Source organism: Columba livia, chromosome 6, assembly GCF_036013475.1.
Source record: "Columba livia isolate bColLiv1 breed racing homer chromosome 6, bColLiv1.pat.W.v2, whole genome shotgun sequence".
Lineage (NCBI taxonomy): Eukaryota > Metazoa > Chordata > Aves > Columbiformes > Columbidae > Columba > Columba livia.
Genome location: NC_088607.1, coordinates 36,600,128 through 36,625,477, shown reverse-complemented (window position 1 = coordinate 36,625,477; position 25,350 = coordinate 36,600,128). Strand labels below are relative to the sequence as shown.

At 42.6% G+C, this 25,350-nt stretch overlaps 2 protein-coding genes across 8 annotated transcripts in view; one reads left to right on the top strand and one right to left on the bottom strand.

Annotated features, from left to right (window-relative positions):
• The window catches only part of SGMS1 (sphingomyelin synthase 1), a 114,470-nt gene extending 110,296 nt beyond the window's left edge, over positions 1–4,174 (bottom strand). Inside the window, exons 1-4 of one of the 6 annotated variants that reach the window (XM_005505193.3) lie at positions 3,895–4,174; positions 3,366–3,481; positions 1,310–1,497; positions 581–698 (exon numbers count right to left, since the gene is read on the bottom strand). The gene's annotated coding sequence lies outside the window, so the exon portion shown is untranslated. Of the gene's footprint in view, positions 1–580; positions 699–1,309; positions 1,498–3,365; positions 3,485–3,894 lie in introns of all 6 variants that reach the window. The other 5 variants (XM_005505194.3, XM_065068148.1, XM_021291285.2 and 2 more) reach the window with 5 other exon arrangements.
• Positions 4,175–4,200: 26 nt separating this feature from the next.
• MINPP1 (multiple inositol-polyphosphate phosphatase 1) lies at positions 4,201–23,183 on the top strand. Of its 2 annotated transcripts, XR_010473587.1 has the most exons (6): positions 4,214–4,795; positions 5,197–5,385; positions 6,303–6,400; positions 7,732–7,865; positions 19,773–20,777; positions 22,032–23,183. XR_010473587.1 is itself a non-coding variant. In XM_065068147.1 (5 exons), exons 1-5 carry the CDS (start codon positions 4,234–4,236, stop codon positions 20,170–20,172), a joined length of 1,383 nt encoding a protein of 460 aa, XP_064924219.1. In that variant the 5' UTR covers positions 4,201–4,233; the 3' UTR covers positions 20,173–23,183. The 2 variants fall into 2 exon arrangements, 1 of the variants encoding a protein (XP_064924219.1); XM_065068147.1 differs by having other exon boundaries at positions 4,201–4,795; positions 19,773–23,183.
• The last annotated feature ends 2,167 nt before the right edge of the window (positions 23,184–25,350 follow it).

Here is a 25,350-nt window from a genome sequence, read left to right as displayed (position 1 = left end):
GCCTCATCTTCTTGCACAAGCTTGTATTTTCTGTGTTTAACCTGAGCCCTTTCCAGCACAGCCCCATGACCAGTGAAATGCATATGCAATCATTAGGAGCTTGTTTATCTGTTTAATGTGCTAGCAATTAAAATGAGGCGCAGTGGGTGTTCCGCCTCTTTGCTGAGGAGATTGTCTTCTGAATCACTGTGGGGTTGTTCCCCATTCTTTCAGATCCTTTAGTGTAGCTTAAAGACAGCACTAGGGTCTTGGTGATATATGAAATGATAGAAACTGCTATGAAAAATACTAGTGTAAAGTCACCTTGTACATGAAAACACTCCTAGAAATATTTTAAATACGAAATAGAAGTCTAAGAACTGGCCATATCCTGTGCAGAGCTGGAAATATACTGTTAGTTTGTATGTGTTTGTTCAAAACAATCTTTTGTGTCTCTACAGAGAATGAGACTTTGCTCCTCTTTCCTGAAGTTACCATTTCAAATACTTCTGATCTCTAAAGGGGAGATGATGGGAGTTTAACTCAGGTTTCTAGTGCCAAACTCAACTGCCCCTCAGCTCTGTGCTTGTTTGGTACTTACCTACGACTGCCTCGAGATCCCAGGGCAGGAAAAGCAGCACGTTGTGCAAGGCTCAGACAAACAGGCCACAAACAGCGACAGAAACAGTGAAGTACTTTGCGCTGTGCCCAAGATGCAGCTGAAACAGAAGCCCCAATAAAACAACTGAGTGCATTACCTCTCAAGTGAGATTTATTTGTTGCAGCTGACATGCTGCTAGGTATTAAGAGATCACAAATCCAACCCCTTATAGGTTGCATCTCTGTGAAACATACAGAACAAAATCCTCACTGTCAATAATTTTTGCTATATACTCCAAAAGTCTCCACCTTCCACCCTCGGAGAGGGTTGAGCCAAAGCCTTCAACAAGATATTTCAGTTTGCATACTGTACTATTCACCTTCCCAGGAAACACAGCAAGTACCCCTGCACAACGAGACACCTGGGTCACGCCACTCTGCTTTAACACAGAGTGCCCAGAAGCTTTAAAACACTTCTTTATTCCTATACTTTCCTTTCCCCTTTATCTCTTGGCTTTAAAGGCTTTGCCTACTCTAACTGTTTGAGCCTTTGCATATCATTGCATTGACACTTTGGTTTGGCTATTAATGAGGTGGGAGACAGGTGAGATACATACTTTGCAACACAGTTTCACTAGTTGTCTAAATATATCATGGCAATCTATTTATTCAATGAAAATTCTCAACTGTATAAGCAATAGCCTGACTGTGTAGACAGGCAGTAAAGTACCTGATCTTTCTTTGTATAAAATACAGGGCTCCTCAGTGACGTCTTGATTCTTAAAATCTTTTTAAGAAGTGATCTGAATCCATCCCATTGCTAAATGAGTGTAAAAGTAATGATATATTGTTTAAGATTTGAGGATCTGCGTTGCGTAGAATTGCTTGCTATGCTTCCTTAGCTAAAATATAACTGCCCTGGAAAAGATAAAAATAAGATACATGAGGAACTGAAGGTTTTAGTGACCACTAAATCCTTCAAGAGGAACTAAAAAGACTTGTAGGAGAGGAACATCCCGCCCCAGAAAGAATTAACAAGCAGGATAATTGCCAAGAAGTACAACGTCAGCAGAAATCAATAGTAACTAGGGGAAAAGTAAAGGCAGTAGGGGGAGATCGCAACCTCCAAGTCAAAAAACATCCCCTACTCAGAAAAGCCCACTGCTCCTGAAGCACGTGTAGAAGGATGAAAGTGGACTGTACCTTTAAACTGAACTGAGCAAGTTTAGACCAAGGAACTTTGAGTAGGCATAAATACGTAGAATATGTTAGGAGTGGTTTAAAGTAGAAATGTATAAATATGTAACTCAGCCTGCCTCTGGTGTGCCAGCTTTGCGAAAGACCACCTGGCACCTTTGTAGGAAACAATTAGCTTGCAAATATAACAGGCCTAGGCAGGATCTCTCAGCAAGGCATATTTTAATAACCATTTTGCAAGATCAGGTGTTCTACCTAGAGGTAGGCACACATAATAGGGCAAACAGCCCCTGCTTATATCACCCTAATCCTGGCCATAATTTCCCTTCCCTGTTCCCTATTCGTTGGGCACTTCAGGGTTTACAGACCACCCAACACCTGCCTCAGTTTACATATTTCATTCCTCTAACCCAAACAATACCCTTCCCCTTATCCATCTATTTAAAATATGGGTTCCTGGCTCTTTGGCTACCCTTCCCTCTTGATTAACTTGTAAATACAAGTATATCAGTTTGCATTCCACGATTAGTTTGAAGAGACTTTGTTTTACATTAAGGATCCATGGTCTGATGTCTCTTGGTCCTTCCCCCCAGCTGGGGTCAGGTGCCAGCTCCTCAGTTTTGGAAAAACAACATTCCTTTGTTAAATATTCCTTATACCTTTTTTGGCGCAGAACTTTAAATAAAGCAAATACCTCAATCCTATGTGAAACAAATCAAAGTTCTGCAACAAATCCAAAATGATGACACCTCTGTTGGTTTTGCTGAGACCTGGAAATGGCTGAGCTTGTGGATACCAGATCTGAGTACGCAGTTAAAGAGACTAATACGTGTTATAATTGTAGGACTATTAGTATTTGTGTGTATCTGTTTACTGATTCAGTGTGTGTGGAAATACTGTTCACTTCCAAGAGGGCACACTTATGAGAATTTGAGACGAGTGTAAGGAAGAGCGTGAATCTTTTCATGACATAGTCTCAAAGGGGGGAAAATGATGTCTTGAGTAAAGTGAGTGAAGTTGAGACCAATGAACTACTTGGAGTAGGGATAAATATGTATAAGATATTAGGAGAGGCTAAAAGTTGGAAAGTATAAATATGTTGTACAGCTTGCTTTTAGTGTGCTAGCTTTGCAAAAGATCACCCAGCACCCTTTTCTGCACAGAAATGTAAATAAAGCGAATACTTTGACCCTGTGTTTGAATTGCTATCTGCATGCCAGGTAATGATCCCACTCTTCTGGGACAACACCAGGACATGCTGCGGGCCAAAAGCTAAAAAGCCCTTTTCCTGAGTCTTGAGCTGTTTTTGTTAACCTCAAGTCTTGTTTCTCTTACAAATAACTCTGTTTCCTTAGCTACAAGCTGATACCTATTGAGAATGGGTATCATGAGCGCTGGGGATGTTTTGCTTACGCTTTTGCCAAAGCTGTTTTATAACCCGGTACGTCACCGTCATGCTCAGGCTTTTCCACAGGATGCCTCTTTTTATTCTTTGCTTTTCTAAGCCTTTCTAAGCTTTTCTGGCTAGCCCATTACAATGCCGTTATGCCGTTCCACCAGCGATACCAATGGGGTGTGGGGATTACAACCTGTGCTGGTGGCTTTTCAGACATCGCTCCTGTCTGGAAACGTTCTCAGCTGCGAACTTCATGCTCCCACTCGTTCCGACTTTTCCACAGCTGTGTATTTCCACCTGAACCCACTCCTGCTGGGAACAAATAATCATGTTAAAAAACCCCAACACCCCACAGTGCCCTTAACCTGCAGTGCCATTCCCGACAGCAGCGCCCCGCAATCCTGCTCACAGTAAGGCTGCCTGTACTTTTGAGTGGAATGAAATAGCTTTTGGGCAAAAAGAGCCAGGAATACCCTCAAAATTCCCTTCCTAGTTTTAGTCGCCCAACACATTGGCCAGACTGGAGGATGATGGTGCCCATGTTGGAGGCCAAGCCCTGACAAAGCAGGCACAAGAGGGGATGAGGATTAAGGATCTTAAGCTTTGTGAGGGGCCAGCCATGGGTCAAAGATGCATTTTTTTCCCACACATGGGCAAAGTCCTGAGGGGAGACGGCCCAAAATGAGGGGAGACAGCCCGAGCTGAGGGGAGACAGTACTTACCTTACCTCCCTGGGGCTGCCCTTTGCCTGATGGGTGCCCACCCAAGGCAGGCATAAGGCAGGGGGCTAGAATCAGGAGCTTCAGTGTGGTGAGGAGCCATACTTGGGTCCAAAAGGCGGCATTTTACCACGTGTGTGTCATCCTGAGGGGAGACACTGCCCCAGGCGAGGCGGGGGAGGTAGGGGAGGTGGTGACTTCCCTCAGGATTTTGCCCTTGTGAGGGGAAAAAACCGCCAAGCCCGCCCCGGCCCCCTCGCGTCGCGGCCCCTGAGGCGAGGGGAAGGCGCGAGGAGGCGGCTCCGCTCCGCCTCTTCCTGCGGGAGCCCCGCAATTGCCGCCATGGCGCCGCACCGGGCAGCAGCGGCCCCGTGTTCCTCCGCCGCCCTCCTTCTCCTGTCGCTGCTTCTGGCGGTGGCGAGCGCGGGCTTGAGCAGCTACTTCGGCACTAAGTCCCGCTACGAGGAGGTGAACCCGTACCTGGTGCAGGACCCGCTGTCGCTGGGTCCCACGGCGGCCGGGTCGCGGCTGCCCCCCGCCTGCGCCCCGCTGCAGCTCCGCGCTGTGCTCCGCCACGGCACCCGCTACCCCACGGCCGGGCAGATCCGCCGCCTGGGCGACCTCCATGCCCGGCTCCTCCGCCGCCCCGCCGCCGCAGCCTGCCCCGCCGCCGCTGCCCTGGCCGCCTGGCAGATGTGGTACGAGGAGAGCCTCGACGGGCGGCTGGCGCCCCAGGGCCGGCGTGACATGGAGCACCTGGCTCGCCGCTTGGCCGCCCGCTTTCCCGCCCTCTTCGCCGCCCGCCGCCGCCTGGTGCTGGCCAGCAGCTCCAAGCACCGCTGCCTGCAGAGCAGTGCCGCCTTCCGCCGCGGGCTCGGGCCTTCCCTCAGCCTCAGCGGGGACGGTAAGCCCGGCGCTCCCCCCGCCACTTCGCTGAGGGGGCGCTCCCCGCGCCCTCCCTGAGGTGGCTCCCCCGCCGCCCTCCCTCAGGGGCTCCCCCGACATTTCCCTGAGGTGACTCCCCCGCCGCCCTCCCTCAGGGGGGCTGAGAGGATTCCGTGCCCTCCCGAGGAGATCCTACACCCTCTATGAAGGGTTGGGGGGCCCGCACACCCTCCCCGCTGCCCCGAGGCTGAAGGGAAGCCATGAGCCCACTCCCATGTCCCCCATCCCCGGGCTGAGGGGCACCCTGCAGGGACCCCTTTAGGGACAACGCTGTGGTGGGGAAGCTGTCCCCGGCAGAGGGATCCAGGGGACAGCGGCGCTTCCCCTGTCTGCGTCCCTGAGGCCCGCATTTGCTTTCAGAGGTGGAGGTCCAAGTTAACGACGCCTTGATGCGGTTTTTCGATTACTGCGCCAAGTTTGTAGCCTTGGTGGAAGAGAACGACGCGGCGATGTGCCAGGTGACAGCCTTCAAAGAGGGGCCGGAGATGAGGAAAGTCTTGGAGAAGGTGGCGAGTGCCTTGTGTTTGCCGGTGGAGGAGCTGAACGCAGGTAATGAGTGCCTAGAACAGGTGGCTTCAGCTCCAAGTCTGCTTGAGAACAATTGCTGAGACACCCTGTAGTTATGCAGAGTAGGTAATTTAAATACGATGTAAATTGGAGATGGAGTCTCATTTAATGCGTGAGGCTGGAAATATGTGTTGGTGTTGCAGTAACGAATGCTTGTTAGTCAGTGGTCAGAAGAAAAACATGTCTGAAAATATCTTTCCTGCGGATGAAATCAACTTTACCTTTGTTTGGAGGGATACAAGCGTGTTATTCTTTTAATTCTGCGTTAGTGAGCAGATGTAGCTTTTGTAAAAACTGTTACAATTCAAATGCACAAATAACCTCAGGAAAAGGTGGACCTGTATGTCCATGTTGTAACTTCACTTGTCCTGAAGAGAAGTGCCAGGTTTCCCTGTGGGGTCAAGCGGTGGGAGAGCCTCTAAAATAGGAGCTGCTGTCATTTCCAGCATGTCCCTGAAGCTGCAATCCCAAAGTTGCAGCGTGATGCTGTTCAAACTGCTACCAGCGTGGAGGATTGGCGGTGGCTGTCACGGACTGCTCTGTGTGGAACGGACACATCTTCCTTGTGCTGGCTGCTCTGTAGTGATAAGAACACACTATCAATCAACACCTATAGCATGTGCATCAGCAGACATACAGCATTTGATGTGAAATTCTCGTTTCCCACTCGTAGCAATGTAACGTGTAAAGCTTGCAATCTGGAATTTGGTTTCTGTGCAATAATTCTGTTGAAAACTGCTTATGTTTGGTGATTGGCCTTTGAGCTGGTGATTATTTTCTGGATTACATTGTTTGCATTGCTAAGTTGTAACTACATTTCATTTTAGAGGAAGTTGAGAGAAAGTTGCTACTTGTGTAGCAATGGTTTATCTTTTGCTTGTTTGGTGGATTTATTGCAGATCTTGTTCAAGTGGCTTTTCTCACCTGCTCATATGAGTTGGCTATAAAAAATGTGACCTCCCCTTGGTGTTCACTCTTCAGTGAAGAAGATGCCAAGGTAGGTTCTAAATGGCGGAAATATTTGAGAAGCCTTCAGAAGACACTGTAGTGTTCAAATGTAACTCTTTGCACAGTCAGAAGTTGTAAGTAGTGTGGCCCTTATTCTTCAGTCTAATGAAGCACTTTGGTCTTCCAAAGAGCTCTGCATTAACCAAGCAGTGAGACTGAAATACCCTTCTTCATTCAGACTTAAACACTGCTGCAGTCTTGGTTTGTCCTCATTAAAATGGTTGTGCTTAATGTTTATGTGCTTTTATTTCTGTAACATCAGAAATATTCTGCACAGCTTTGCTTTGTATATGATAGTCAAATGATAAAATGCCTTGATGACAGAGGACATAAAATGAGGTCTTCTAGGTCCTCTAAAACTCTTTTGATGTGGTTTTGGGGACTGTCAGATCTCTAAACTTAATGGCTGTTAATAAGGCTAGTAGATTCCAGATAAATGAGACTTGTGGTGTTTTCTCTTGCAAAAAGTGCCTGACGTACTCTTTGTACTTCATATAGGAGGTGGCTGTCTCTCAGATCTAGTGTGCCACTCAGAAAGGAAATTTGGATAGTATAGATCCATGAAAATGCTGACTCGGCTACAGTGAAATTAATGAAAAAAGCACTTTTAATGCTAGCAATTGTAAGAAAAGGAGAGGAGAACACGTTACGTAGACCCAAGGCACAGTTCTGTCTTTTTGAGATGTGTGCACATCTCTAGAGTGTATAAATAAACTCAATTGAAGGAATGGGGTTGCTTCTGCCTGAAGAATGATTAGCTAAGCTAAAGGTCTTTGACTTTCATAAGGCAAAACCAGAAATGCTAAAAAAAGCTGTGGATAGTGATTTTCTTGTAGTGTGCATTACCTAACAGGTACGAGGTGCAGGCAGCAGCATGTAGGTTCACAGCAGACTGGTTGTTTTAACACTGCATAGCCAAGCTGCAGGGTGCTATTAAAGCTAAAACTTGGTGTGCTCGAAGAGGAGGTTGGGTTATTGAGGGAGAGAGTCCCCTGGAGTTGTATTAAATTTGTAGTAAACCACTTTAGGGCTCAAAGCCCTGTGCTGAAAGTTACTGGAGTCTGGGAAAGAATGGCTTCTCTTTTCCCTAGGCGTGATCAGAGACAAGATGCTGAATTTGGTGGCTCTTTAGTCTGATCTGTTGTGTCTGGTTTTACACTGGAACATTTTCAGCTGGAGCCTTGGTGTTTGACACAGAAGAAAAAAGCAACCTGCAAACAATTGTTGATTTTTTTTCTGTAGTGTGTGGTAGCTCCAAGTTGTGAGGTTTTTATTTTCCCTTAGTGCAATAATAAAAACTTGAGAACTCTCTAACTTTAGGTGCTGGAATACCTGAATGACCTGAAGCAATACTGGAAGAGAGGATATGGCTATGACATCAACAGTCGCTCCAGCTGCATTTTATTCCAAGATATCTTTGAGCATTTGGATGAAGCAGTGGAAGAGAGCAAAAGGTAAATAAAAAGGCTTTTGTGCTTTGGCTGCAAACTTTCTGTGATCAATCCTTAGTTGGATTTAATGTGAGTAGAAGTTGAGTACATTCATTCCAAACATAACAATGTTAGAGAGTTTTCATCTAGAAGAATTTTAATGGAGAGGATTCAAGTTTTAATAAAGCAATATTACTGTAAAGAGTAAAACTTTTCTTTTTCTTCCACTGATACTCTTGTGCCCAGCTGATGTATTTCTGTCTTTTAACTTGCTGATCCACACAGGCCTTCAAGGGACAGCCAGCTGCTCTGTCTGATAATGGTGTTTTCTTCCCGCACAGTTTGAGAAGAGGCCATTGAGCTGAAACAATGAGATTTTGTCTAAAATGTCTTCGTTAAAAAATAATTTATGGCGAAAATGGAAGACTGTGGGTTGAAAGCATCCCCCTGATGCTTTCTGTGATCTGGTTACTTAAGCACTTCAGTGCGGCAATCTTTCTTTCTGCATGGGCTTGGCCTGAGTCTCTTGTGTTGTTAAAGCTTTCTGTTGGGAAATGAAATGTAATTACGGAAAAGTAATTATTATAGATCAACCCAAACGGTGATCCTAGACCAGATCTTGCAGGATCCAAGAGGCTGGAGCTGTAACAGCATAGGAGCAAACCAGCCTTGTAGAAAGCCTGATTTGTTTTAAGTAGGGAAGGGCAGGCTTTACATGATATATTTGGTGCCCTGTAACAACAGGAGAAAGGCGCTTCTGTTCTGAAGTTGTCGTAAAAGCCTTGATTTGTTGTGTGAATCTGACGTCAATGGTTCAGCCAGCCGGTCCGAGAACTCTGGCTAGGATATCTAGTTTCACATCCTTATTCTTTTACAGCAAAGCTGTGGTTTGAGAGCAGCACGGCAGCTGTAGGAAGCTATTAGGCCTTACAATTAACTGTTAGTAGACTTGGAGATATAATAACTGGGTGTCTTCAGAGGATGATGGTCTCGTAAAGTGGTTTGTCTTCTAAACCTAAAGTAGTTTGTCTTCATCTGTCGCTGTGGTTTGACATCAGTGATTTTGTGTCAGTGGAAGAACAGCAGCAGTGGTAACGCATCTGTGGAGCTGCGCAGTCCTCAAAACTGTCTCATAGTGTCAGGGATGTCACTATCCCTATGCTGCCTGAAAAATTAGAGATGAGACGCCTGTGCTATTTTTGTGTATTGTTTACTCCTCAGAGCTGGTATCAGTCAGCAGTCAGGATTCAGTATCTGGTGTTGATCTTGTCTCGTGTGAATTGGTGTGATGGGGAGAAGCAAAATAGGAACGAAACTGGGATCTGTTGTGGCACGGAGAAAGCAAAGGCTTCAGTTACAGGTCAGGATGTTTGTGTCACACAGTTACCTGCATTTGCTTTCATGTACTGGTAATCTATTATTTTTTTGAGAGCTCCTTTAGGCTTAAGTACAGAGCGTTCATATGAGAATTACTTTATAACTTGTGTGCATGTTTTTCAGCGAAACTGAAGAATTATAAATTCATAATTTAGTGATCAGTCACATGAATGAATTATCTTAGCAGCTAAGTGCAGAAATGTTTATAAAAGTACACAAAATCAAGGATATGATTGTAGGATTATATAAATATTGTGCCATTAACTACTTGATAGAAACCACTTTATAAGTAACTTATAACTAACGAATTCAGCTTTAGTGTTGATACATAAATGTTGGTTACATGTGGTGGGTGTTCTTGTGTTCCTAGCATCCTTGGGACTTTATTTCTATATTCAGTATATTAAAACAGATCTAGGTAACACCCAGCAGAATGGTATTAATTGCTTTTGTATTTCAGAAACAAAAGCATAACTCATGGATATTTGAGGCTGTATGTATGTGTGGGGTTTTTCTTTTTTACTTCATAACTTGTTGGAAAACTTTTTTTTTTCTGTATAGTTGGCAGAGAGAAATTAGAAGGAGCATTCAGGTTTTGGGTTGGAGGAACAATCCACAAAGTTGATTATAGCAGAGAAGGCAGAAAAGAAGTTTTGCTCCTTTAAAAGTTTGCTGACTCTTGGCTATTAACAGTAGTAGAAGAACTGTAGTAATTCATTTGAAACATGATTCTCAAATGCTCCTCTGGCTTTTTTAATGGGGCCTTTCTGAATCTTACCTATGCCACGTACCAGCCAGCACAAAGGAGGCAAATCTGTTCACTTTGGCATGAACGGGTTAAAACTTGGCAGTTTGCAAACATGAAATAAGTTTGGCTTTGGGCAGGAGTTGCTGTGAATGAAGGATGGATGGATGGTGATAGTGACCCCTCTGCAGCCATGCGACTTAGGAAATCGTGCTGTCAGATGATCACTGTGGCGTCTGGAAATCCAAGGCTTGTGTGGGAGTGGGTGATGCATCTTGTTTTGGTCGTGGTGGAGTCAAAGCAGTGGTTTATGCCCTTTAAATAAACTTCTTTACTGCATCTTTTCTTCAGCCTGCTAGAGAGCTAAATGACAAATCCATCAGGGCATGGGCCAGTAACACCCAAATGTGACCAGGTTGACAAGCATGCTGCTGTGATTGTTGTGTGCTGTGTCTGTCTCTGAACAGAAAAAGAAAGAATTGGGAATGAGAAGACCAGGGAGAAATGCAGGTTACAAGAAAAACAGACAAGCAAGACCCTTAACGCCCCGCTGTCCTTCTGAAATCTGAAAAATAACTTCTAAATGCAGCTTGTCTTGTGTAAGGAGAGTGATCAGATTTGTTTCCTTTTAGTGTAATCTACTCTTAACAGTTGCAGCCTTTCAGTCCTTAAATTATACACACTAATTGCAGCTGTATGTCTCAACTGTGTATAAAATACCCCTCTAAGTTTAATAATAATTTAAAAAAAGGCTACAGTTGACAAAACCGATATCTATACTTTATTGAGAACTGGATCAAGAATCACTTAATTACAAGGTGGAGCAGGCTCCGTGGGTAAGAGCACTAAAGGAGCGAGGTAACTTCATCCTGTTTTTCAGCTTTGGCTGCGGAAGTTTGGTTGCAGTCTCTGGGGCTCTCGTGTTGTGCTGCCACCACGGAGGGAAGCAGGTGGGGAGTTCGTGCTTGTGTTTAAGCATCTTGCAAAATTCAAACCCGAGGGGGTGTTCTGTTTAGTCAGCATCATCCTAAAGGGGAGCTGAAAGCTTCTGAAATGCGTTGCACAGAATGAGCGTGTCACTCTATCCCATGACGTGAGGTGGCAGTCTTAAAACACCAAAGACTTGAGTATAATCTGCATCGGGTAAGCTGGTGCATTAAGAATACGTGGAAATCTGCCGCCACCGATGTATTGGAACAGCTTGTGTAGCTTGTATTTTGGAGAGCAGAGGCGCAAGTAGTGCTTTTTCATCTAGGGAAGGAGACTTGTCCTGGATCCCATGGCAGTTTGAGAGTACAGATGCAAACAAGAAACCGGACAAATAAAAAATATCTGCCTGTGTTAATAATGTTAGAAAATGGTTGTGCGTATGTGTGTGCATGAGTGTCTTTTTTTTTTTTTTAAGGATTTTGTGCAACTCCAAGGCAACAGGTTGAATGCTTTTGCAGCAGTTCATTTCTCAGAAAACTTTTGTGATGCAGAAAATTCTTTTAGTGGATCATTGTTTCAATTTAGTGATGCTTAACATTGATTTGTAACTGGCTGTTTGCTTTAAAAAATTAAGAAAAAAGAATAATTCCAGAGCGTTATCTTTGCTCCAAGTTCTCTTTTCTTCCTGGAAAGCCTGGATCGGGCTATCCGAAAGCAGAAAGGGAAATGTTTCTGTTCCAGCAAGAGGCTGTGAATCTGGATTATCTGTTCTGCTCCAGCCTTGGCAGTGGAGAACAGTGTTGGCAATGCTGCATTATTGTAGATACTTGAAGTATTTATACTCAGTAGCTTTTCCTGTTTTCGTTGCCAGTTACAGCTAATTCAAAAGAGAAACCTTGCTTTTCTTGTAACTGTTTCTTCCACGAAAGGATTCTTGACTTTGCAATTTGATTCCTCAAGGAACTCGGTTGCCTTATTAGTTGCCTTGTTAAAGTTCATGTTTCTTTTTTCTGTAGAAAATATCTTATGCAGATTAGTCTATCCCTAAAAAAATTATAAAGGTAGCAAAGGATACCTATTGTTAATTAGTCCCACCTTTAATTTGCTGTGCAGAAGTTTCAGCCATTTTTAGGATCTTTCATCATATGAATTCCAATAGAATTCTTGGTTTAAACGAGTCTCTGCTGCGAAAGAATTTTTCACTATATGGTTTATTTTGTCAGCTGTCACCATCCAGGCAGCTGGTGAAAAGGTGTTGGAATTGAGGGACTTGGATCTGATGTTGCATTTATCGGTAGTTGTAGTAGTGACTGCCTACTGTTAGCAAACATATGCGTGGACCTGATTCTTCTGCACCCTCAGTGGCAATGAAGCATAAACGTCTAATAAAGGTTAATTTTTCAGTAGAAAGCGTCTGCTCCTTGAGACCTTAACCACAGTTGCAGTGGGCCTGTCAGGCCCACGTTCCTCCATACCTGTACGAAAATGGCACGGTCACCCTTCTAGGGAGAGGTTTGGGGGTCAGGACTCTTTTTCCATACAGATTTTCTTAATTACCAAATCCAAAATAATTACGTCACAATGTTTGAATATAAAATGAAGTCAGATGATTTGTTGTACTGAAGTGGCACACTTGGGCAGTTATCTTAGTCCATAAAGCACTTTATTTTTGTGAAGACATAAGAATTGCATTTTTCCCAAGTTTTCCTGCTACGGACAGAAATTAACAGAGTCAGGCTGTGCAACTATGGGGCAAAGCAGCTAATGCTTTTCAGGTTTGTGTGAATCGCCCACATGAGCCTTACATCTGTGGTCTTGGAGTGCTGTTCTGCCAACAGGAGCTGTGTGTGTTGATGAGAAGTCCGTGCATTATGGTAGTTAGTGCAAAACAAAGCTGTTTTATCTTATAAAAGAAACAGCTAAACACTTGGGCAGAGGTTGATTTGCAAATTAGCTGTGGCACACTTTAAGGATATCAACTATTCATTAAAATTGTTTTATATTTTTTTCTTCTAGCTTCAAATATTTACCGAGTCTGCCTTTTTTACTTGTGAAAGAGAATACGAAATACCCGTTATTACATGTATTTTCCAACTGGTTTGCCATAAGGCTCTGAGAGGTATGCTTTGTGTAGCCATCTCAGTATTTAAAGGATGTGGCTAGTGGTTGAAAATACTAATCTAGGTGCACATACATATTGCAAAATATTTGGTGGTTTCCTCTGGGAGTAAGCAGGTTCAAGGTATTGAAAAAAAAGAAGACTTAATTGAATGTGGGCATAGTTCAAGATCAAGGTGATCTTTGTATTTACACCAGGCTAAGCCAGAAGGTAAACCCTCCATTTGCCAATTTATTGGTAACTTTTATTGCTTCATTTAATTTGCCTGCGTCTTTTCAGGTCCGTTCACAACAGAATTGATAACCTTTCTGTAGTTACTTACTGCTGTGCCCTAATCGCTCCTTTCAAAACTGACTCAGTACAAATTAATTAAATATATGATCCAAAACCAATTAGCTGTTCAAAACTATCACTTTATAGTATGTACAAAGGGAACAGAGCAAAAAGCTTCCACGTATGCAGTAGAAATGATATAATCGAATTAAAAAAAATCCCCTTTTGCTTGGATCTAAACTGTTTGGTCATTTCAGGGGTGTCCCCACTGCGTCCCCTGGCTCTTTGGGGTACTGGGAGAGCCTGCGATGAAAGCCACAGGGTGGGTGCTTGTCACTTCATCTGCCAATTGCATAGTGATATATAATTTACACTAAAGTCAAGCAATTTTTATCTTCAGAGAGGAGAACAGGTGTGTGCATGTGATATGCAAACTGATCCCTGGAATAAGATGCTCATGTATTCACAGAACAATGTGCCAGCTGTTTACATCACACCGTTTACATCAATACACCTGACAAATGTGCAGGTTTTGACTTAGTTTCCAGAAAATAAGAGATTTGCTAATGAACTGTAAATGTCTCAGCAGCTTTGTATTATACTGTATGGTTGGTATTGATAGCTCAGTTTTTCGAAGGTGGGGCTTCTGACATGATTAAATAGTGCTTTTGGGGAAACCAGGTAGAGGTGGGAAGTTCTCCATGGGTCTTTGTTGCACATTCAGCAGTATCTGTGTTTCTGAAGCGTGTGTGTTTGCTGACAGCTCAGATACCTCAGTCCAGGGACCTCCCCAGGGAATGTCTTTTTATCTCTCTCCCTAGAACTATGTGTTTGAAGTGTTACTTGTGCCTTTCAGATCTCCTAGAATGTACTTAATCTCACGTTAATTGCCTAATACTTGCTTGCTCAGGATTGCTCTGAAATGATATCTCAGCAACTTTATTATAGAGTCATATCCTTTTATTTGAGGAACTAAAAACCCAGGCAGACCAATACCTAGGCAGCCAGCACACAAATGGACTGATCGAACCAGTATCCGCCTTGGCCAAGAAGGGTTTCACAAGTGGCCTGACCCTCTTGATTTGGTCATGGCTTGTCGTGATGGTCCAGCATTGAGCATCAGCAGGATACTGCTGAGGTGATGCATTTTGCATTTAGTCCCTGAGGTCTGTAGGAACCTGAGAGGTGGGACCATTCAGAAAAGAGCCTTTGAAAGTGCAGAATCTCTAAAGTGAAATGCAGTGAAGCCCCATTAGCTTTGGATGATTAACTCTTGTGGGACTAGATAGGAGTTGTTGCCCTTTAATCAGGGTCTTAAATGAGTTTTGCTTAGTCTTGTCAGCTTTTCAAGTTTGTCTTTGCTATGAGTGAGCTCATGTATCTCCTTGTTGGAAAAGAAGGAATTTTTTATCTTGCCTCTATTTGTGGTGCCATTTTCTTGCGTGGATGTTGGCTCTGGAAATGAATGAGTTCAGCTGTCTTCTACTATTTCAGGTGGAAGTTTGGACATATGATTTTTTCCAGAAATAAATCATGGGGGCAGGTGGGAGAGATGGAGAATTCATCTCATAGCTGAAAATAGAGGGTTTTGTCTTGGCTTTTTTATTGGGGAGAAAAAAGGGCCAAATGTAGCCTAAGCCTGCTTGTTTAACAGTTGTTAAAACTTGCTGTCTTTAACATTGTTGGAGGGAGTTTTACATTAGGTTTGAAGATTGACTAGTTAAGCTTTGCTTTAGAAAATATTCTTTCTTACCCTGCTGTCTCTAGCTGAAAATCACACTGGTGCTTAGAAAATAAACTTTGGTTAAAAGAAAGTTCATTTCTTCCATATCTAGGGTGATGTATGAGTAGTCCTAGAGGAGTAGGAATGGTCTATAGTTGAGAATGGGTGAGTTTTATGTTAAACCTGGGTCTGCCAAGATTAAGGAGAGCTAGAATTTGCCTGAATGATAAATCCAACATCCGTGCTTCTCCATGGTGCCTTTTTTTTTCCATGGTGAGACTTAGCTTTCAGGGTTGTGCTGATGCATTGTTGAGTAACTTCATTTTCAGCTGTGGTCAGATGTCCTTTGTGGGTTACGGTGCGGGTGATTCAGCAGCTGCAGTTGACACATCTCTTTGATGAACCCTGCTCGTCTTTTGCCCAGTGACAGCCACTTCTGCTCATTTGGAAGTGCCTCATCAAATGAGTATTAAACCAATCACCAGCAATTGCTTTCAGACAATCTCTTAATATATTATGGCAAAGTTTTATGCACGGTTTCTGCATCTCCCTTTAAAATTGGCCATGAAATTTTTTATTTCTTTCCTACTGATCAGTGTGATTTCCCCAAGTCATTTACTGCTAAGTAAAAGGAAGGAAAAAAGTTGATTCAAATATTATTAGCACTTGCTGGAGTATGGTGTTGAGAACTTTGATGCTTCCACGTGATACTGAGTCATTAATTGATCGTAAAGACGACCAAGTGTGGAAACCGCAGGCCTCCTGTTTAATATCTTATTAGCCTGTGCTACTGTTTTGGACTTATCAGTGTTTAGGTGATTGTGCTTTGCACTCCTGTCTTTATCAGAAACGTAGGGGCAGTAGTAACCTTTGCCTGTGCACATGCTCTAAACAGGCAATATTTCATGATCTTCCCATAAATAAACATATTACTGTTGCTGTTTTAACCTTGATAGTGATTTTTATTGTTAGTAGCTGATACGAAACCACAGCTGAGCTGGAGTCATGACACCAGAGACTGAACAGGGAGTGCTTGAGTCTTAGAAATTAGGTATCCTGCACTGGTGAGAAACCAAGTGTACTGTGTTACAAAGGCTAATGAAAATTTAGGATTGTATGGTATGAGGAAACAGTTTTAATCCCCATTAAAATAATCCTGTGGGATAGCTGAGCATGGGAGAGGATTGTTTTGTCACCCAAGGTTGTTTGACCTGTCAGCATGAGGATTTTGTGAGACTAATGCAGGGGAAGTAAAAACCCGAGTTACAGTGAGAATGAACAGCTTGTTTATTCCTTCTTTTGTCTTCATGAGATTTTCCTTCCTTGTTCTTTATAACTTCTGTGTGTGTATATGCTATAATTTGTTTCCTGTTCTAGAAACGGGTCTCTTTTTTTTTTTTTTAACCTAGGAAGTTAACCGCATTTTATTGGTGATTTATTTCCATTTCAAAATTCCTGCTAGCATCAGCTGGAAAGTAAAGCCAAGCCTTGCTTAAAGCCAGCACTGATAGCCAGAATGCTACTTTTTTTTTGTTCTTAGCAGATCTGAAACCCTCTTTTTTTGGGGAGTGGGATAGATACATGAAATCTACTCCCTGCGGAGTGCATAATGCCTATATAACTCTTGTTTTGGAGACTTTAGCAGCATATTTTTATTTGTAGCTTCCTTGTTCAGTAAACTATAAAATACAGACCACCAGGTTAGGTAGCAGGTGTGTGGATAAGCAGGTGCAGCTGGGACAAGGGGTTGCTAGAGCTGGGTGATCCAGTTCTGAAAGAACTGGAGTGAAATAGCTGAAATAACAGCTGGTGTGTGTTGATTTCAGCCAAGCAGCTTGTGGGGACTGGCAGGTGTGATGATTTAAAAACACATAATGAAATAAAAGAAAAATGGGAAAAGCAGCTCTAAGAGAATCAGAATTATAGGCCAGTGTAGTGGATATAACGATTGACACTAGCATTGATACGCACCTTGATGAATATGCCAGGATCGTGTCAGAATGGCTCTGTGAAAGAAAAATAAACGTCTTGGAGCTCATGGGAAGGATCAGCAAGCGTACAAATAGGGTCATCTGGGAGACACAGTCATGATTTCCAAACACCTTTCAAGAGGTTTCCTTATCAAAATAAATTAAGCAGCCAAGGTTAAGGGAGAAGGTTCTTACATGGATAAAAAGTGAACAAAAATACAAGAAATGGAGAGTAGGAATAGCTGATAGTTTCTCCTAGCAGAGGCAGGTCACTAGACAAGATGGATCTGCAAAGATCTGGGCTAGTTGCGTGTTGTAAATGACCGGAGAAAAAGAGGCGAGAATTAGTACTGCAAATGCAGCACTTTATTCAATGTAAGTAAGATAAATTGTTTCTACTAGGGGGATTGTAAAAGGACCTTGTGAAACTAACTGCACTTGAAAATTGCAGATCTGTAAAGTAATTCACATGGTAAAAATGATCTTATCACCTGTCCGGTAGAGTCTGGGATAATTTACTGCTTAGGAGTTGAGTTTTGAAGTGATTGTAGTTGTATGGAAGTGTCTTGAACTTCTTTCAGCTAACTTGAAAAGGTGTTAGATGTGAATTAAGAAAACAGCATCATAGGTGCAGCATAGATTTACCACGTACCCTACTGTCTTGAGTATTTTGCATTTCTCATACTCTGATCTGAAAGGATATAGCTCATTTGGAAAAACTGTGGCATGACTCAGGTAAGATTCTTCAACTTGGAAAGAATATTATTGTACAGTTGCAAGTAGAAAGGATTATATGGTGCATAGCATCTACAAATAGAAAAAAAAATTAAGAGCAGTGTGTGAAATTGTGTAACTCCTTGCTGCAGAATGTTGCGCATCCTAGAAATGTATGTGGGTTTAAGGAGAGACTTGACAGATAGGTGGAGGAAAGATTCATTGAGAGGTCCTACGTTACACAGAAACCATTCTGCAAGAGGGGCTGTAGTGAATGTACGCCCCGTGGTGCAACAAAGGCACTGGTGGAAAAGATGTATGTCCTCCATACAGAACCTTTCTGTGGTTTTAATGCTTCTCTTAGACAGGAAACAGAGGCAAGTTTCTGATCTGTTGTTTGTTGGTTTTGGGGTTTTTTTTAATAAAAAGTGATGTTTTGCTTATGGGGAGAGGATGGGCATATATGTCTAAAAAGAACTGCCGGCTCCAGGGAGCAGCTGGTGTGAGGTGTCTATACTGAGCTGGTCATCCAGAGCCCATCCTGTCCCTGCTAAACTCCTGCTTATCTGATCAAAGTTTGGATCTCCAGACAAATCCCTCAGTTAACCATTTTTCAGTTGCTTCAGCTTTAGGTTGCAGTGGGGGCGACGCCTCCTTTTCAGGCCAATCCAGATGTGTCTGATCTGTGGGTGGACTTGACCAGCAGCTGGAGCATTGCCGAGCGTCGCCTCCTGTCTCATGAACGCTAAACGTGTATTTACATGTGCTAGGACAAGTGACCCAAGCCAAGTGCCACTTGGAGACAGTCCCAAAAAGCCATCATGATTCTCTGGAGCAGACTTGCATCTTGGCTGGTGCTCCCTCAGGCAACCAACCAGCTCTCACCTTTCCTTGGGCCGAACAACGTGTAACCTTTTTTCGTACAAACTGTCTTTGTTTTGGGTTTTGTTTGTGGTATGAATCAGTGGCTTAATTTGCTGGCCTGTATGCTGAGGGAGTGTAATCTTCTCTTTGAATAGCTGCTATCCTCAAGAATTGGTAACAACGATAGTCCTGCTTATAATTTGGAATAATAAATTGCAGAGGGACAACTGTTTTTCTCCCAAGACTGGATCGCTGTCTTCAGATGAAACTTTGGTAAATGCTGATGTACCTTTCAAACAGCTGAACCGTGTTGTTGGAAAAAAATAAATGGGCAGTATTTTGCTATCAAATGACAATTCTTTTTCTGGAACAATATGCAGTTTAAAAGCATTGGTGGCTGTAGAGATAGGCAGGAAACACTCCCTAAAATCCTGCCCTGGTGGTAGCGTGCCAGGGACAGAATCGCTAATTTGTTCGCTTGTGCAGGCAATTGTGTGCTTGTAATCAGGTCAGAGGGTAATAGGGGTTTACTGTAGTTTCTTTATGTGCCAATAAGCTTGTACTTAGACTTAATTTTAGTCCTGAAAATGACTTGTTGCTTATTCTATATTAAGGCAGATGGAAAAATTATTCGATCCTCAAATCTAGGAAATTGATGCTGAAAACTTTAAAACTTTCCAGGTTTAAAATTGCGATAATGTGGGGGCTTGTCTTTGCCATACCTTGGATTAATTTAGGCAGAAGCTTATTAAAAAGACTTAAATTCTGTGTCATTTGAAGTATTTAGAATAGCTATAGAAAGAGGGTATGTTTGAATAATAAATCATTGGTCTTTGTGAAGCGGATTGTGTCCTGGATTATCTCACTTAATAGCTCATTGTGCTTTGTCATTTAGGTACGTTCTGCATCTGCCAGGGAACAACAGAAATAAATACTGACTTTGTATCCTCTTAAACACAGCTCAGCATCCTGGGGAACTAAGTTCATGTGGGGAGCCAATACCTTAAATTGGGGTGAAACTGAAGAGGCTTGGATGCTTTGAAAAAAGTCTGTAATATACTCAATTTCCCAGACAGGTTTTTATCGGGCATTGGAGTAAAACCAGTTCAAAGTCTACCTCTTTAAGCCTTTCCTGCTGACAGCTGCACAATGTGTCGGTATGTTGATTTTAAAGCACCGGCTCTTGCTCATCCTTTGCACTTTTTTCTTCTTTTAGTTCAAAACCTATTTCTTCACCTTTGATTGTACAAGTTGGACATGCAGAGACACTTCAGCCACTGCTCGCCCTTATGGGTTTCTTCAAAGATGATGAGCCTCTGAAGGCAAACAATTACATCAAGCAAACGCATCGGAAATTTCGCAGTGGCCGGATTGTGCCTTATGCAGCCAACCTGGTTTTTGTGCTTTACCACTGTGATCACGCGAAAACCTCTGACGAAGAGTATCAAGTGCAGATGCTGTTGAATGAACAACCGCTGGTGTTTCTTCACTCGAATGAAACCATCTCTACTTATGCGGACCTCAGGGACTATTACAAGGACATCCTGGAAAACTGCCATTTCAAAGAAGAGTGTGAATTACCAAAAATTAATGTTACTGCTGTTGATGAACTTTGAGGGAATGAGAAGCAGTGGGGATTCTGCAGATCGACCTCAGTTCTGTTCAGTGGACATTGTGGACAAGCACTTTTGATGATTCGCTGCTGCTGTGTTCATTTTTTTAAACTTGCAGGTTCGATGGGTTGTCTTGGTTAGCTCATTGCGCTCTTTATTTATTACATAAGCAGAATTACAGAAACAAATGCTGTAACAGGGATGTTGCCGAGCATTTGTAACAAATATGCCATGCAAGATAAAGCGTACCTATGCGTTTATATGTATGAATAAGTAATTTAATTGATCATTCCTCTTATGAATGTGCTGTAGATGGATTTATGAGCTGGGGCAGCTTCTGTTTTATCAGAGCTGGTGGTGGCTGGACTGATTCAGTGTTGCTTTGTGCTGCTTGTTTTGCTAGCTACCGTTTTCCTGTGGCAGGCGTGAAATAATTTGAACTTCTGAGCTTTTTTACCCACTTTTCCTGAGCCTCTAGGAGGGAGAGGATACATAGTCCTTCTCCGCAGCTTCTGCCGGGACAGCACCACACAAACATGTCTTTCCTGGGCATTTAGAGCCTGAAAAGTCATCGTTGACCAATCCTGCAAGACAAGTTAACCTCCAGGGTAGGTAAATTAACCCTAAATCCAGGCAAGTTTTGCATCGTAAAAAGGATCTGACCAAGACTTGGCTCTCTTTAAGGCACCAAATGGGTGTCCCTTTCATAGACCTTGTACATTTGATGTGCCACCTTGTTCTTAAAATGAAGCTGGTTTTAAAGAAATTGATTGCATACACGTGCTGGTGATATTTTATTAAAGCAACTGCACTTAAAGTAGGTTCACTTGCTATTAAAATCAGGAAGTTAGAGCTCTGCAGTGAGATAGAAAAAAGAAGAATGAAGATAATTGTCCAGAAATATCTGAAATGCACTAAGGCAGGAAAAATTCCTTCACTGCCCAGAAGGGAATGGCTGCGCTAAGAAGTCACGCCAAAGCAAATGATTTATGGTGCTGGTAGCTGTTGAGGAGTGTACTCGCACCCTCTAACACGTGTTCAGAGCTCACCCTGTAAAGTGAGGTGTAGTTTGCTAGGGAGGGGATGAAAGGTTGGTATAAGTGATTACCACAGAGTATCAGCTGCGCTATAAACCTTTATATCCACATTTGCTTCAGGTTAACTTATTTTTGCCTCACTGTCAGAACCGGGCATTTAACTGATGCGAACACAAACCAAAAAAAAAAAGTAAAGAGAAAGCCAAATTGGCTCAAAGTTGAGAAGTTAAACAGATTGTAAAATTTATTGTGGTTTTCTTTTTTCTTGAGGACTTAGGCTTCTGTCACTTTTTAGTACAGCTGGTACAAAAGTGCTTAAGGTTACATATCTATAAGTCCTGGAGCAATTTGAACTGTTGAACTCCAAGTGAAGGGCTCTTTCCTAGGCTGGGGATGAGGTCCAGTTTCATTAGTGCCCCGTTTCTGTGGAGACCATGATTCTGATTGCTGAAGATACTGATGAAAACTGGTGGGTTTTTCAGCATTAACATCCCAGTGCAATATCTGCCTGCGTTAGCTCTGTAGGTCTTTTTCTGAAACTGGTAGAATGGTTAGGGAGGAGTATCGAGGCTGGAACAAATGTAGGAATGTAGGTCAGGAGAGTTGTCGGCACCGGCATATGACTTTTACTGCTACCTGCGCTTTGCATGTCTCCTTTTTTCACATGATCCTACCTTGAGACTGAGTCAGCTGATCATAAATTATGAACTTTGTTGCAACATTTGAGAAATGAACCTTTGTTTGAAAGCAGTTAAGTTGGGTAAACAGCAGACGCAATGGTATAAAATCCACATTTAAACAAATATTTCTTTTCCTGTGAGTCAGTCGTCCTGCGGTGATTCAGGATTCGAACAGCAGGGATGAAAGCCCGCTTGTTGGAGGGGAATGGAGGACTTCTGTTCGCCAGCTTGCCGAGACTGCTTCTAAGGCATCCCGTGTAAAAGATAAGCCATTCTTCCTTATGGAGAAGGAGTATGTTGCACTTGACTGCTTTTTTTGTTCATGCGTGAAGTGGAGAAACCAAAAAACTTCCTTCTACAGTGAAGCATCATTTTCTTCTGCGTTACCAAGTTGATTTGAGGCTTGAATTCTGTGCAAAAGGCTTCAGAAGCTGCTTCCTATTTTGCCTCGGGGTACAGGTCCATCCCATCTCCAGCATAACAGATGCATCCGTGGCAGCAATTAACAGGAAAGGAAAATGTGCTCATTGGTTTCAGATCTATATGTAGAGGATGCGCTGACTCACGCCTTTGGCAGAATTAGAGGCTGAATGTGCAAACTTTGCACAACTGTAGTGTTTGGACATGTAAACGTTCTAGGGACTGATTCTTACCATCAGGGAGGTGATTTCAGGATGACCCTTCTATTTAATAAATGTATAAATTTGGTTATATACCAAAAATGAAATAGATCAAAATATTTCCATCAAGTTGGGCGCTAGCTTAGTGACCAGCATTGAACAGGCTGCTGCATCTCGTGGCACCGTGGATTACCACTTCTGGAAAAGTCCTGATGGAAAAAAAAATAAGGTTTTCTCTTCTTCCTTCGTGTGGCTCTGGACAAAACACCTCATCTCAGTCATCTGTTGAGGACTTTGTTTCTAAACTGGAAGCTTTCATAGATGAAAAATACCCACAGTGTTCTTGGATGCTGACCTTAAATGTGTTTGAAATGCATTTTATTTTGTTAAATGTCTAAAGCTTCACTAATCCATCGGACAAATTCAGTTTTTCCTCCTAGTAAGTACTGCTGCTGTGATTGCGGTTAGTATTGATCTGTCAAATCACTGGATGCAATTCACATTTGTAATAATACGGTACTAACTGGATGAATTTTGAGAACTTGTTCCGGCTTTTTAGCGCTGTGAAATAAAACTGCACACTTTCTTCATCTCTGTTTTATGAGTAGTAATAATGACATCATCTTCAGTATCATGGCTGTGTTCTGCTTCAAAATACATTTGATAGGTTGCTATTACCTGCATCGGTGTCTCTGGTTATTTAAGTCAGCAAATTGCTTGGTGATTAATAGAAAATGCCTTAATTAGGTTTTTTACTCTCATGTTTTGAGGTGAGTGAAAATTGCCTCTTGTTTCTAGGAGCCCTGGTTTTAAAAACAGCAACATGACAAAGAAAATGCAAAACGTCTGGGAATGCCCTGCGTTTTAAGGCTTGCGCACATATTTTTGTGCATTCCGGAATTTGCTGCAATATTATTTTGCTAAATGTTATCGCTTTCAATAAGAGACTGACACTGATTTGTTAAAGAATTAAACATATGCAGTACTTTCTAACCTGTCATTTCTTGTTGGTATTTAGCAATAGATCCTTGTTATTGAGCGCCAATTAGCTATGTCATTTAATTCTCTTAAATTTGATGAGAAATTGAAGCTTTGCCTGCAGAGTGCTCGTGTGCTGAGGATGCAGCATTTTGAGAGTGTGCTGCGACTGGAATGGCGTCATCCTTGATCAAGGGCTGGTTCTTCATTTCTGGAAGTATTGGTCTGTAAGAAAGTTTGAAGTAGAAAACAATTAATGCTGTTTAGTTTAAAACCAGCCCCCAAAATGTATAGTCACAGGAAAATGAGTGCTATGTCTAAAATGAAGATACCAAACCTTCTGGGGGAAGAACACCACCACCATCCCCACCCAGCTTTTTTAGGATGTATAATACATTAAATGGTCATTTTTTTGGTGGTCTGACTTTTCAAAAGGTATTATCAGATGTTAGTTTGCAGTTGCTGCTGTGGCAGAAATAAGGATTTGTCTGAGAACTGTTAAATTCTTGTTTTCTTGGGCTTGAAGTTATAGACGCTTTCTCCCGATTGTCAGTCATTTCCAAGCTGGCCCATGCTAAGGACTGACCTTACTGGACCCAAGTGAAGGTGTCTCCTCCACAGTCTTCAAAGGATGGTCAGTTATGGAGAATTCTATAGAAATTCACACAATATACATTGAGAAGCCCCCCAAAACATGGTGCCAGGAGCAGGTGAGCCAGGGAGAGCTCATAACTTTAAGCCCCCTTCCTCCTCCTATGAATTTGTTGTCCTAAGGCCACGCATGTTGTCGCCGTGTCGTTGCGTGATGATGAGGCCACACTTGGTTTTGTGTGTGGGGAAGTGGGTTTCTTTGTTTTAAAAGTCCTGGTTTCATCTTGCTTTGGCCCCTGTGTGTGTTTTGTCTCTGATATGCTGCCACTTTCAAATTCATCTTCATCACGAAGACTCCGCAACTGTATCCGGCTCAGCTTTTGAGTGCTGCTTTTCTGCCTGGTTTCTCAGGATTTGTGGTCCAGTAAGTAGAGAACTATTTCTAAATTGCTTTGTTTCTGATGTTGGTGAAGATTTTGAAGAGGGTTTTCATTGACTGAAACACATACCAGGTTAGAACTAGGTTCTGCTTCCAGATCTGATACAGGCAGATATTTGTAAAGGCTGTAACACTTTTTTTCCCCTCCCTTGTTTGCTTCCAGAAGTGAAAAATGAAGATTATATATAGATTAACCTGCATTTACAGCTTTTTCTCCACCTTAGTTCAATACTTTAAAAAGATATTTTTACTTAACATCAAGACAGAGGAGGCGGGGAGGTACAGACTGACAGCACACGGGCTTTATGATAGCGGATATTCTAAAAAAACCTGATCTTTTGAAAAAGGATTTAAAGCCAGCATTGTTTTCCTGCCATTCTGTTGAAAGGCTTGAGCACACCTCCTACTGTATTTAATTAACAAAACCAAATAATTGGTGTTCAGGGAAGGGATTATTGTTGAAGGACTAGGATGGAAGGAACTGGCTGAGTTCTTTATTCATTTATTTATTATTATTGTTATTATTTAGGGGTTAGAAAAGCTCCTTAGACTTTTCAACAGGAGTGATCTGTACCTCTCAAATGCTTTGCTGGATATGACAACAAATCCTGAACCTCTTACAGAAACAGAAGGTACCCAGCTGATCCTGGGGAGCAAAGTACGTACCCTAGGAAGAGAAACCACACGGGATGAGGCTGAAGAAGGTTCTTCAGCTTGGTGACCTCTGGCTTTTGGTAGGACATGGTGCCTACACAAACACGTAGGGATAGAACAAGTATGTTCTCAATTACCAGCCGTTTGTGGCTGTGGGGTGTTCTTGAGTTAAGGAAGGTTGG

Coding starts and splice junctions, on each gene's coding strand:
- MINPP1 (XM_065068147.1), top strand. CDS start 4,234: ATGGCGCCGCACCGGGCAGCAGCGGCCCCGTGTTCCTCCGCCGCCCTC. Junction 4,796..5,196: donor CCTCAGCCTCAGCGGGGACG/GTAAGCCCGGCG, acceptor ATTTGCTTTCAG/AGGTGGAGGTCCAAGTTAAC. Junction 6,401..7,731: donor TCAGTGAAGAAGATGCCAAG/GTAGGTTCTAAA, acceptor CTCTAACTTTAG/GTGCTGGAATACCTGAATGA.